Source organism: Spermophilus citellus, assembly GCF_964194105.1.
Source record: "Spermophilus citellus genome assembly, chromosome: 6".
Taxonomy (NCBI): Eukaryota; Metazoa; Chordata; class Mammalia; order Rodentia; family Sciuridae; genus Spermophilus; species Spermophilus citellus.
The window spans coordinates 138,189,093-138,202,112 of NC_138187.1; the positions used below are offsets into that span (position 1 = coordinate 138,189,093).

Here is a 13,020-nt window from a genome sequence, read left to right on the forward strand (position 1 = left end):
AGTGAAAGTCAGAACTGGATGAATTTGAGCATCTGTTGTCATGGCCACATGAGGCTTGAGGCCTTTCCTAATATGGGAATCCAATAGGATACTCCTCATAAAGCAGACACCCCAGAGGGATTTAAGGAAAATCAATTACTTCAAACACCAAAACAGAGTTAAGGAGAAAAAAGCTTCCTGGAGGATTCATAGCTACAAGCCAGATCTCATATGGGTGGTCTAAAAATTTTCAAGCTGAGAATTTAGTATGAAATGGTCCTGAACTGCTGGTGCCTCCAGGCATCTATCAGCAGTTTTCTCCAGAGAACTTATCATTTCAAAACTCACTAAATTTCCATGCATAAAGCTCTAAGGATCAGATAACTAAAAAAATCACCACATACATAAGAAAATAATGGACCATAAGTAAGAACCAGCATGAACAAAAATCAGAAGAATCAGATCCATATTGCTTCAGATATTAGAGTATTCAGAAACAGAATTTAAAGTGTATATATGAAATGTAATTTAAGAAATTTAGAAGAGGGCTTTAAGATATGTGTTCAGAGAAAGAAAATTTTAAAAATAACCAAACATAACTTTAGAAATAAAAGTAATATACATTAGAAACTAAAAAGATGATGTTAGCAGAAGATGAGACAAAACTGAAGAATCAATGAATAGGAAGACATTTGTGAAATTATCCAGATGCAGTCCAGAGAGATAAAGAGAAAGATACTATGAAAGAGATGTTAAGAGATATGGAGTATAGAATGAGAATACATGTGCTATCAGCAGCCTAGAAAGAAAGGAGAGAAAAAGTGGGATTCAGAACGTTTGAGAACTGATGAAGTCACCAAGTCTAGAGTAAAAAAAATCCAAGGATAGCAAGAAAGATGGATTTAAAAAAATCTGTACCTAGATTTACTCTTATTGAGTAAAACTATTGTAAACTAAAGACAAGGAGAAAATTTTAAATGTAGCTAGAGAGAAAATATGGATTACATTTCAAGATTATTTTTCAAAATTCAAATTGTAACTAAGGAAGCTAGAAGATAGTATGATTTTTTTTTTAAAAGAATAAGGGTAAAATACATTCCCAAACAAAAAATGAGGGGATATACCAGCACTTACATCATATAATTTAGGTAAATGTAAAGTGATCCTAGATGGGAGATCTAAGGGAAAAATAGGAAAAAAGAACAAAATGAGTGGTAACGTTCTGGATTAATCTGAACAAACATTGACTATATAAAACAACATTCACTGGGCCTAGTGCACATGTCTGTGATCCCAGTTATTTGGGAGGCTGAGGCAGGAAGATTGCAAGTTCAAGGTTCTGTCTCAAAATTAAATATGTTATAAATACTTAATTACATACTGTAGTTTTGGATGGGCTTTTAAAGATTCTTGTGTTGTTTTGGAGAAATTGGGTCTATCAGTGAACTCTGAATTTAATCAGTTAGAATCTGCCTGTTAGATGTTATAAACTGTCAGCTAAAGGCATAGAAAGTACAAAGCTTTCAAACTTGAAGGTTGATGTGTGAGTGTTGAAACAAAAGCATAAAAAACCATAATCAATCCTAAAGAAGATGAAGGAGGAAAACAAACCAGGAGACACTGACAGGAAGCACAACATTAAAAGGCAGAAATAAGCTCATATTATCAGAAATTATAATAGGTGCAAATGATTTAAAAGCTGGATCTAATTAGACTAGTTAAAAAGTAAAATTTATTAGGCAAATTCAAAACACAATGATTTAAAAAGTTCAAGTGTAAAAGAATGAAAAGAGATATACTTATACCAGACAAATACTACTCAGAAGAAAACTGCTTAGCATCTAAGGCAAAAGAAATTCACCACATAATGATGAAAGGTTTCATTTACCTGGTAGATATAATAATTATAAACTGGCAAGTATAACTGCAAACTATATGAAACAAACAAATAGAAATATTTGCCAGGACTATAAGGTGAAACAGATGAATCCACCAATGTATTAGGATATCTTAACTCACCCCTCCCATTAATTGAACGTGTCAAGCACATGGAAATTCAGTAATAGAAAATGTCAAAACACACTCACTATCCTTGATACATATTGTTAGAATACTGTACCCAAAGGCTGCAGAATATATATTCTTTTTATTATTTAATTTTTCTTGAGGGGCCAAGGATGAAACTTAGGACCTTTCATATGCTAAGCAAGCACTCTACTATTGAGCTACAATTCCGACCCCAGAATATACTTTATAAACCTACACAAAACATTTAAAATAACTCTGAAAACATTTAAAAACATTAATAGTGTGCAGACTGTGGTCTTTGAAAATGTTAACATCAAATGTCAATAAGGAAATTCTGCTGAAATTTGATTTTTGGAAGGTCTAATACCAATTTGAAAGTCTGCCCTTTGTACACTTCTCTATCAGTCATAGGGGAAGTTCTACATGAAGTGTCACTAAGATTATACCACCGGTTTCAATAATCATATTACCAAGATAAGTGAGTATTAAATTCTTCTCCAGTAGTTTTTAGTAAATTATGTATGTAAATCATGTCCATCTGTTTCTCTTTTACCTTGGTAATCTCAGAATAAATAGAACTCTTCATTACAGATACCTAAAAGGTGGTTTAAAAACATTCACTTTGGAGTGTTTTTTTTTCTCTACACATACAAGGTAAATAGAATAAACAACACTGCATATTATGCAGGGCCATAACTGTCACTTAAAATACCAAAAATGGATGGAGAAAACAATTGTACTTTCTCATGATGTAGGCATCCCAGGTAGGGTTTTTTTTTTCTTTTTTTGCTTTGGAGAAGAATTAATTATAGTGAAAGGAGAAGTTCAAAAAATTCATAACACTTGGAGCAGAAGTGGTTTTTAGTTTACAGAATTTATTTCAAGTCTTGGAGTATGCTAATGTCTTAGGTAGAAAAAACTTAATTTGGGAAAAACAAATTTATGTGGTGTAGTTGAAATTCACAGAATAATTTTTTTAAAAGATCACACAAATTTATAGAACTTTAAAAACTTGAAATTACTCTGTTCATATGGTATTACTATAATTCCCATTTTATAAATGTAGGAACTGAGAAACTGAAGTTAAATGTCTTACCCCAAGTCAAGTTATGACAACACATTATGCCAAAATGAAACTTCAAAAAAATTTCAGTTATGTTTTAGCTTCATTTTTGATTAAGAGGCCATAGCTGTGTAATGTCTTGTTTTGTTGACCAAGTAATAATAACTTTGGCAAGAAAGTTTCAGATCTTTGAATTTAACCTTAGCTTTTTTGATTCTAAGTTCCCTAATTTCCAAGACCTTGTCTGACTTTTATATCTCATGACACACTATATTCATACCACATTGGATTACCTCCTGCATGAAAATAGACTGAAGTAACACACATTTGGATGACAATCAGTGTAGCCATGTGTCCTATGTTTGCTGGGAGGCTTCCCTGGAAGACGTGGTACCCTCCAGCCTGGGTCAGTTTTGAAAGTTCATCATAAGACTTTTTCTACATCTCTTCTGGTAGACTATGAGGCAGCAAGGCAGAGGAAGATGTTTTAATAAGTAAAAGTAAATAGCATCAGATAGCCCTGGGTCTGAATTCTAGTATTGCCATTACCCACTGCTTATGCTGGCCCCAGTATCTTCATGGATGAAATGTAGATAAATTTAACTGTAAGAGTATGGCAAATACTGATTCAATGTTTATAACCTACTTTCTAGTTCTTTGGTGCCCCGTAAGTTAGCCCCTCCTATCCTCATACTTAAGTGGATCCTCCTCGTGGCTCCCCCTACACTACTGGTCCTTGAGGCCTGCCACTACAAGAACATGTACTAAAGTTAGTCCTTGGTTGTGCTGCAGTTCGTGGCATAGGAATGTCTGTTTCCCACATGTGCGGACAAGTGGAGCACTATCGTTTTGCCACTTGACAGGGTTATTTAGCAGGTGCACATGTCTGAACATTCCTGAAGCAGGAGGGGGCAGCTCTGGATTTCCCAGAGCAGTAAGTAACCAGGCCACAGCTGGAGTGAGGCAAAAGCCAGGAGCATCAACTTGAGCTCTGAATTTGCAGTCTGAAACGAAGGGAACCCAATTCCGTGTGCACTTGATGTTGTAAATACTACACAAGTCGAGGAACCTTTTCAGGTACTTCACTGGTAGGGAGGCTATAACCTGGACACTCTCGGAGCCTGGACTGGACCCAGAAAGGAAGGCGGTTGGTCCAGTGCTGAGGACACAGGAGGCACCTTGCATTCTGGCTCGGTTGCAAAACGGTATGTGAGCAGGCGCCTGCACCCCCTCTCTCCCCGCTGGCCGCCTGGGGCGCCGGGATCCCGGCTGAGGCGTCCTCTGCAGGCTCCCGCCCTGGGGCCGCGCGGCCCAGGTGAAGCTGCCGGGCGCGTCCCCGTGCGCCCCTTCCCCCCCCTCCCGGCTACTTCCTGGTTTGTAGAAGGTGCAGGAGTCGCTGTGGGCGGCCTCGGTCGCAGGAACTAAGAGGCCCCTGCTTTGGTGGCGGCGGGGGCGGCGGCCTGCGGAGACGGGGGCGGCGGCCACGCCGCTGCTGCTGTCACAGAAAGGCTCTAGGGGTGGGGTGGGAGGCGGGGTAGCTCCGGGGGCGCCGCGACATGGGCCCGCCGCCACCGCCGCTGTGAGTAGCCTCCTTGGCGGTGGGGCGGCCGGCGGAGGCGGGAGCGGCGCGACCCTCGAGTGGAGGGCAGCTGGCTTCCAGGCCGGCCGCGGGTCGGGACGGACAGCCCCGCAGCGACATGTAACCATGGAGTGCAGGACCAAGTGAGTGGGGACCCGGGCGCGCGGGGTGGGCATCCCTCGGCGGCCCCTCCCGGCTCGAATCCTGGCCCGCGCGGCTGCCTCAGCCCCGCGGGGCCGGCTCCCGCGGGGTCGGAGGGGGCGGCGCAGGCGGGGGCGCGGCCGGGCCCCGAGACCCCGCCGCCGGCGGGACGGCGCTAGGCCGCAAAGCCTGCCGGCCCGCGTCGCGTCGGGCGGGGTCCGCGGCTGCCCCTGGCCGCCGGGGCTGCGCCGACGCCCGCACCCCGGGGTGGCCAGACAGCCCGGCCGCGCCGACACCCCCCGCCGTGGGCTTCTCCTCCTCCCGCGGGTGTCAGACTCGACGCGTCTGGGTGGTGCGAGGTGGCCGGGAGGAAGCAGCGTTGAGGTTAAGCGGTTATTATTTAAAGTGCTTTCCTAGCATTAAGAACCGTTTTTGTAAGTTTTTTTTTTTTTTTTTCAGTTCTGACTTGGATGTTTCCTTTTGCTGTTTCTTAGAAAATTAAACGGGTCCCTGAGGCTTGTTTATTGGAGGCATTGTGTGGTGTGTGGTGCTGGCAAAGGGTATGCCTGTGTCAAAGTATTCATCAGGGGCTGTCTTACTTCAGCAGATTAAGTAAAAAGCAATTTGAATAACGATGGGGATTTTTCTTTTAGGTATCTTAGAGGCATGAGTTCTTTATTTTTCTCCTGAAACTAACTTTGGAAAGCATTCCGCCTTTTACTTCCCTCCCTTCAAACTCTTCCCTCAAATTACAATAATAAATATCACATATATTTGTATAATTGCAGAAGGCCTTTTAAATGTCAGAGTGTAACTGAATCAATATTTAACTTTTACACCTAAGAGAAATTCTAAATAATACTAGAAAAATAGGGAAACTATGTAATTTAAAATTATTTTCTTCAGTGTTTGACACCATAGTGAGTAGGGTGAGTAAAAAAAAGGAGGATACTTTTTGACCTATTATAAGAAGGAAATTACCTGAGTGTGCATTATTTTCATTGAAACAAGCTAATAGTGGGAAAGCCAAGAAAATGTATATTTGCAAATTGATTTATAGAGTTTGTCACTTCCTATGATTCTAGATATATGTAAAGATTTTTTAAATGAACATTTATTTAAAAGAGCTGGCATTAATTTCTTGAAGGAAATACATATTAAAAATTGCAAATGTACAAAGACATTAAGGTCTTGGCAGGGGTACCTGAATTATGTGTATTAGCATTTTGGCATTGTGGTGTCACAATCTTGTGATTGTGATGGAAAGAGAGATTAAAACCAGTATTTTGGGAGAGAAAAGTGGCTTAATAAATTTCACTCCACTGTTTTTGAAATTTAACCAATAGGTTAAATGTGTGAGAAGTTAGTAAAATTGTCAGTAAATTCCCAATGAATCAAAGCAACCTTGCTGTTCCTGTAGGGAAAAATCTAATGTGGAGGTAGATATTCATTTTCCCCAAAGATAATACCTACAAAGCAGATCTTTTTTGTTAGCCTTGGAGTGTATGAATAGTTTGCTACCATAAACATGTTTAAGTACAGTAAGTACATCTCAAGAAGAGCATATGCAAAGTACCACATTTATAGAACATTATAAATATTACATGGCAATGGCAAGTGGAACCAGGTAGTCATTGCAAGTCCTTTGAAAAAGGCCTGAGAACCTATGTTAAGGTGTGGCAGGGTTTAAAGGCACTGAGGAATGCAGTGGCTTTCCAATTTTGATTCAGTAGGATAAAAGCAATGTTTTGCATTTATACAGCAGTATACCTTTATATGGTACTTGCACATATATTATCTGATTTATAGTTTTCACAATTCTGTGATGTGGACAAGACTCTTTATAGGTAAGAAAACAGTCTTTGAGGTTAAACTCTTTGCCTCAAGTCTCTCTTAAGTTGCTAACTGATAGTGTTATTTTTGCTGTGCTAGTTATGGTTATGTACTTACAAAAAGTATATTGAGACAAGAACAAGATTAGTTTTAGAATTAAGAAAATATAGGGGATGTGGGTATAGCTCAGTGGTAAGTGCTTGCATAGCATGCATAAGGCCCTGGATTTGAGTCACAGCACTTCATCCCTAACTCCTACACACACACACACACACACACACACACACACACAGAGCTTTATACAGATGTTTGTTTGTTTTAGGAAATAAATATAGCAAAGTTCTTTTTCTTTTAGGGAAAATCCAGAAAGAACCTTTGACTTGGTATTGAAGGTGAAATGCCATGCCTCAGAAAATGAAGGTATGTGTGTTCTAATTCTTAAAATATTTGATTGCATTTGTCAAAACAAGGGTTAACATCATGGACTGCTGGAGCATGATAGTATCAGGAAAGTAAATAATACTACATGTGGATTCTGCATCAAATGTCTCAAGTTGCTAGTAATAAAAATAGATACTAGGTCTTTATGGTGGGTTTGGAGAAATCAGGCTTAACACATGCAGCTTGAATTTCAAGCATGTGTTAAGCCTGTATAACTTACAATGTATTTTTATCCTTTGTTGATAAAAATAATTTTTTCATAATGGTGAAAGAGTATGTCTTTTCATTTTCTTTCATTTGTTTGAAAATTTAGCTCCATTTAAAAAATGTTTAGTGCATATTCTCTTGCTAGTACTGATGGGACCTTCACCAGTTTCCTGGTAATGTTTCTAGAATGTGAAATACAGCCTGAGTAGCCCCTACTATTGATTTACTCCAGTAACATGGCATTTTCAGATGTTACATTTCAGTGTAACATTATTTGGAAGAGTTTCAGCTAACAGTCTGTACAGTTTCCTGAAAAGACAGGATATTTTAGTACTATGACTTTTGTCAGTTTTTCCACCACTTTTGTTATAATGTATGTGTTTATGGGGGAAAGAGAAGCAGAAAAGGATAAGAAGTATCTTTTCTCATTTAATTCTTTCTAGTGTGTCCATACATGGTACATCTTCATGGATATGTTCAGCATTTAACTTTTATTTGCTGTGTTCTTAGACCCTAGATAGCATTCTGTGGGGTTTTGTGGAGACTAGTTGGCCATCTAAAGCCTTGGTGTAAAGTCTGCTGACATTCTTAGTTTTAGAGACTAGCCAGCAATTACATATTTTTAAGTAATTCAGAACTGCACACCTTAAAATAGAGGAGCCCAACCCAATTGTGGTGAAATGGGCATGGCTAATTTTAGGTAGTAAGTCACACACATTCCTGACTCTACCAGCTCTGCCTGCTGTTCTTCTGGCCTGTTTGAATTACAGCTGTGATCAGGTGTGTCTACTGGTAAGGAGTGATTCTAAGGTTGCAAGGAGCCTTTTTTGATTAAAAAGGTTATCTTTTTTTATCCTGTATATTGTAGTTTGTCAGTTTGCATTCTTTCAGGCCCAACCAAATCCTCTTTACAGAATAGACATGTTATGTGGAATAGATAAATAATTTTTTTCAGCTCTGATTTAAATTTATACTGTATTTATGGTATTAGTTAATCTTGCAAATACCTACCATACTATTACCTCAGTGTATGAAGTAATTCTTACCTGAAGTGTTTGTAAAATAGCCTAAATTCATTTGGAAAACATGGAATGTCTGTGGTTTTGAATGCATGATTTAAAAATTCTAAAATGGTCTTGATGAAAGGATGAATCTGCCTTATATAACAACTGATCTATTCATATGTCACAGAGATTGTGACCTGCTGTAAGATTTTGAGTGGTTTGCTCCCTCCTTCTTCACTTTGCTCTTTCACTTAGCACGAGCTAGTTATTCCAATATGTATCTTGTACTTCCAACCTTTTTAAATTGCCGCTGTCGTCGTCGTCGTCGTCTTCTTCTTCTTCTTCTTCTTCTTCTTCTTCTTCTTCTTCTTCTTCTTCTTCTTCTTCTTTTCTTTTTTTGCTGTTGTTATTATCTAAATCACTACTTCCTAAAAATACCTTCATATGTATTTGAATAGTCTATCCAATTTGGTGAAATTGAAATGTTATGATGGATAAAGTAAACAATTTGTTTTTTCTGTAGGTTATAGTTAATGCATTTTATATGGCTGTTTGGAGCAAAAAATTCTGAAGATTTTTTTAAAAAAAGCTAAACTAATTGTAAAGAGCATTAGTCTTTCTTTTTTGATTTTGATCTAAATAGTATGAACAAAATGAATATCTTAGGGTCTAAAAAGTTATAAATTTTGTGCCCTAAAATGTAATGATATCTCTAAGAGGGCTATAAAAGTTAAATTTTATGTCAAATTGAAAGTTTGATGTTCTATAATAGTTTATCAGTTTTTTTCCTTTATTGATAAATAAGAAGGGAAAGTGTATTGAAATTATTTTTTGAATTATTGGACTATTTAACTGTGCATAAACTCTTTTAAATATGACTATGATATGTATACTAACTTATTTGAAGTGGAATACTTTTTTTTTTTTTTGCTAACATGTAGACAAGCATGGGTGAAATTTTTACATGGTAATTGAAGTGGAAAACAAAATGTGTAAATTTGGATGCTTTGGGCTACCAACATAAAACTGGTTTGAATACTAAAGAAACTTGAGAGTTCATATAAGAGGAAACCCAGTAGGTCGTGAGTGATCCAGGTTCTTTCTACTTCCCAGCTCTTCCACCCACAGAAGGCTTAGATTCTTGTGACTATAAGATGACCATCAGTAGATGTTGGAAGTCTCCTCTCCTGTTTATGTCTGTAGGGCTTTTTATGGCTTTTATATATGGCTTTTTATGGCTCTCTCTTTAGATTCACAAGTTTCTTTCCTAAAATACCCCAGAAAACCTCTTGTTGGATCTCAGTGGCCTGAGTTATCTTGGGCATCACCATTTCCAGTGTACCATTGGCAGAGTAGGTGGAGGGCTGTGGCAAGACAACCATGATTCATTTACTGAATAGTTGGCAAGGAGAAGGTGTTGGGAAACCAATTAAAATATTCTTGGTAAAAGGTTTCTCAGAACATTGCTTTTTTTTTTTTTTTTTTGATGACTACTTGATCAAATAGAAAATAGGTTCAGGGTAGACTTGATTTATCCAAAGATTGAAATGCTCTTTACTCTTTGTGTTAAGGTATTTGGTATGCTTCTCTTATTCATTATTTAAATAGGGAAGTTTTAATTTCTCTCATTTTTCCTGAGTAGCTTAGGTTATAAGTATCTTTAGAGATAGTTATTATTAAGTTTTAGTTAGTAGTTTGAAACAGTATGAGTTGTTTAAATATAATTTGATATAGCCAGCTGTGGTAAAATAGTGATCTTGACCTGTTCTGTTGCTATTTGGATTTGCTTCAGAGGCATTACGTTGATTGTTCTGAGCACAACACATTTTAAAAATTTATTAATTAACTAGTACCAGGGATTGGATCTGGGTGCTTTAATACTGATCCACATCCCAGCCCTTTTTATTTTTTATTTTTGGGACAGGGTCTCTCTAAATCATGTAGGGCCTTCCTAAATTGCTGAGGTTGGCTTTTAACTTGTTATCCTCCTACCTCAGCCTCCCGAGTCACTGGGATTACAGGTGTGAGCCACCATGCGCAGCCACAATAAATTTTAGAACACTGAAGAGTAACTTAGCTTCATATGAAGTGCCCCACAAATTTAAAAAATCACCATGAGAGGGGTTGCTAGTGTTTCCCATCATGCTTCCTGTGTGTTAGTAGAATTGCTTCTGGTGGTATCTGTGGACTGCTTGTGGCATCTTTTAATGGCCATTTCCCGCAAGATAACCTTAGTAACTTGTACTTTAACTCTCCAGAGTGAAGTGCCGAAATTTAGATCTTAATGCTCATACTGGTAGATCTCCAAGCTAGTTGCCCTCCTCCCTCTTCTCTTTTTTCTTCTCTATTCCCCATCAGACAGGGAAGTACAGCCAGCAGTGATGGCCTCTGCTCAGTTCTAATAACAGAACTTATTGTTATTATTCTGCCTCCATTTTTCCTAAAGTGATTTAAGATTTCAGGGAAATGAAAAGTAACCCTTCCCCAGTAGAGACAGGACATGCCTCCTCTAAAGGTTTTTCTTTTATGCAGTGACTTTGAGACTGTAGTTTTCTCTTTTTTTATTCTGTTGATAGTTTGCTGCAAGCAACAGAAGCAGCAAACAGTGGTACAGTCCTTCTTCTGTGGCACAGTCCTGATTTTTTTTTTTTAAAAAAAACACATTGTCTATTTAAGCTTCACAAGTCATAGGGGACCAGAAATATTTATCTCTATTTCACAGATGAAGAAGCACAAGGAAATCAAGAAACTCGTCTGAAGTACTAGTTGCAGAGTCTGTACTTTAATCACTGCTGTATTGCATAATGACTTTATGTAATCTCAGTATAGGCTGTTTTATCATTGGAGGAAATATGCTATATGTGATGCAGGTAATTTTTTTGAAACAGTAATATAGTGTTTTAAAATTACTGAATCCAATATAATTCCACCTAAAACTACTACCAGGTTTTTTTCATGTGGTTATAGACCCTAACTCAGCAGACTAACCTCCTAGTCCTTTATTTTTTTTTTTTTTAGAATTTTATATCTCTATATTTAATGAATCTTTGATCCAGTACTTCTATTTGTTAGTAATTTTAAGCACATATATAGCAAATATTTTTCCTTTTTTATTTCCTCTTTATCTAGAATAATTTTCCTTAGGAATAAATCTCTTTTTATAAACAGACTTTCTGCTTTGATCAGCTTATTCAATCTGGTATCAAATTATCCATTTTTTAAAAATCTCTGGTTTATGTTAGCAGTTTAATGACCTTTTACTCTTCTTAAATCAGACCATTAAGTCAAAGAATCCTAACTTAGTATTTCCTGTGGCCTGCACAAAAAGGCATTTCTAAGCCGACTTTGGCATTTAATAATGTTTTCTTCTATTGATACCATTCATACTAGAATTCAGAGCCTTTCAATTCTGCATATATTTTAGCACTTATTGTGTTCTTATAGAAATGTCTAATATAGGCACATATGGTCATACAGATAATATGACTAAATGTCTGTTTACCTGCTTGAAATAAGCTCTTCATAGACCATATTAACAGATATATATTAAATTGTATCCTTAAGAAAAAACTTATTGCAGTTATCGGACATGTTTAGTGAATATTTACACAATGAAAAAAACTTGGACCTAGTTTATTTCTGGCCACTGAATTATTGAAATGCTGATTAAATTAATTAAATTAGTTCCTGGAGAGCTGTTTGTAAAAGTGATCTTAGATGCATGCTGGCATGACAGTATCAGGGACATTAACATACACCTAAGTCCAACAACCCTGGCATTTAGAAAATAGAATCTTGGTGAATTATACATACAGTAAAATGGTTTAGGAGATGTTGTTATTGTCCAACATGGAAAATATCTGTGAGTAAAATGTGGTTACCATGATAATTATTTTTGCTCTAGCTTTGTGTTCATTAAGATATCTTTTTGTGTCGTTCTCAATCTAGATGTACTAAGATAAATTAGATAACCCATACTGGAAATACAACTTTATATCCTAGTTTGTTGAATAAAATTAAATTGTTTTATTTTTTCATACTCACCCAGCAGGAACTGAGTTAATGCAAGTTAATGTGATTCTTTTAGAAGCAGATCATTGGAATATGCCATTTTTGTTGCATGCACAAAATAGTTAAGCTTGTCTGTATTTTTATAGCTGTCTTGAAATATAAAAAGCAAATCAGATTTCACTTTTCAATTTTTGTTCATTATTACTTTGATAGGCATGTTACCAAGTTTTTATTTTGATAATTGATTATAACTTATCTCATCAGGCACTTCTGTGTTTCACATGTTCTCTGCCTTTGCTGCTTTAATCTAAGTGACTCCTTGGCTTTGGGTGTTAATGATTCCAACTGTTATAGGTGAAAGGCTATAGGCCTCTGATGCAGTGTTCTTCAGTGGTGTGCTTGCCCACTGCTGTCTGGCCACTACTGTGTTGCCACAGTGTAACAAGTTTGTTCAGGTTTCTTCTTGGAGCTTTCTTTTCTTGACTTTCAGGATAATGTGTTCCTGACATATGTTGAGAGCCACAGCCAAAGGGGCCCCAGCAAACTTCCAGCTGCCAGCAAACTTCCAGCTGCCCGCTGATGATTGGTTCATAGGCCCCAGCAACATCTAGCTGATTGGCTCCTCTGCGGTGATGTTCATTGGGCTGTTTCCCCGTCCTTTAGACTGCCAGCTGATGATTGGCTCACAGCGGCCCCAGCAACATCTAGCTGATTGGCTCCTCCATGAGCTGCTC

At 37.6% G+C, this 13,020-nt stretch overlaps 1 protein-coding gene across 1 annotated transcript in view; it reads left to right on the top strand.

The window, feature by feature from the left end:
- Nucleotides 1-4,406: 4,406 nt before the first annotated feature.
- The window catches only part of DENND1B (DENN domain containing 1B), a 233,626-nt gene continuing 225,012 nt past the window's right edge, over nucleotides 4,407-13,020 (top strand). Inside the window, exons 1-2 of the mRNA XM_081300539.1 lie at nucleotides 4,407-4,792; nucleotides 6,979-7,043. Coding sequence (XP_081156665.1) covers nucleotides 4,776-4,792; nucleotides 6,979-7,043 — 82 coding nt within the window. The 5' untranslated portion in view covers nucleotides 4,407-4,775. The remainder of the gene's footprint in view (nucleotides 4,793-6,978; nucleotides 7,044-13,020) is intronic.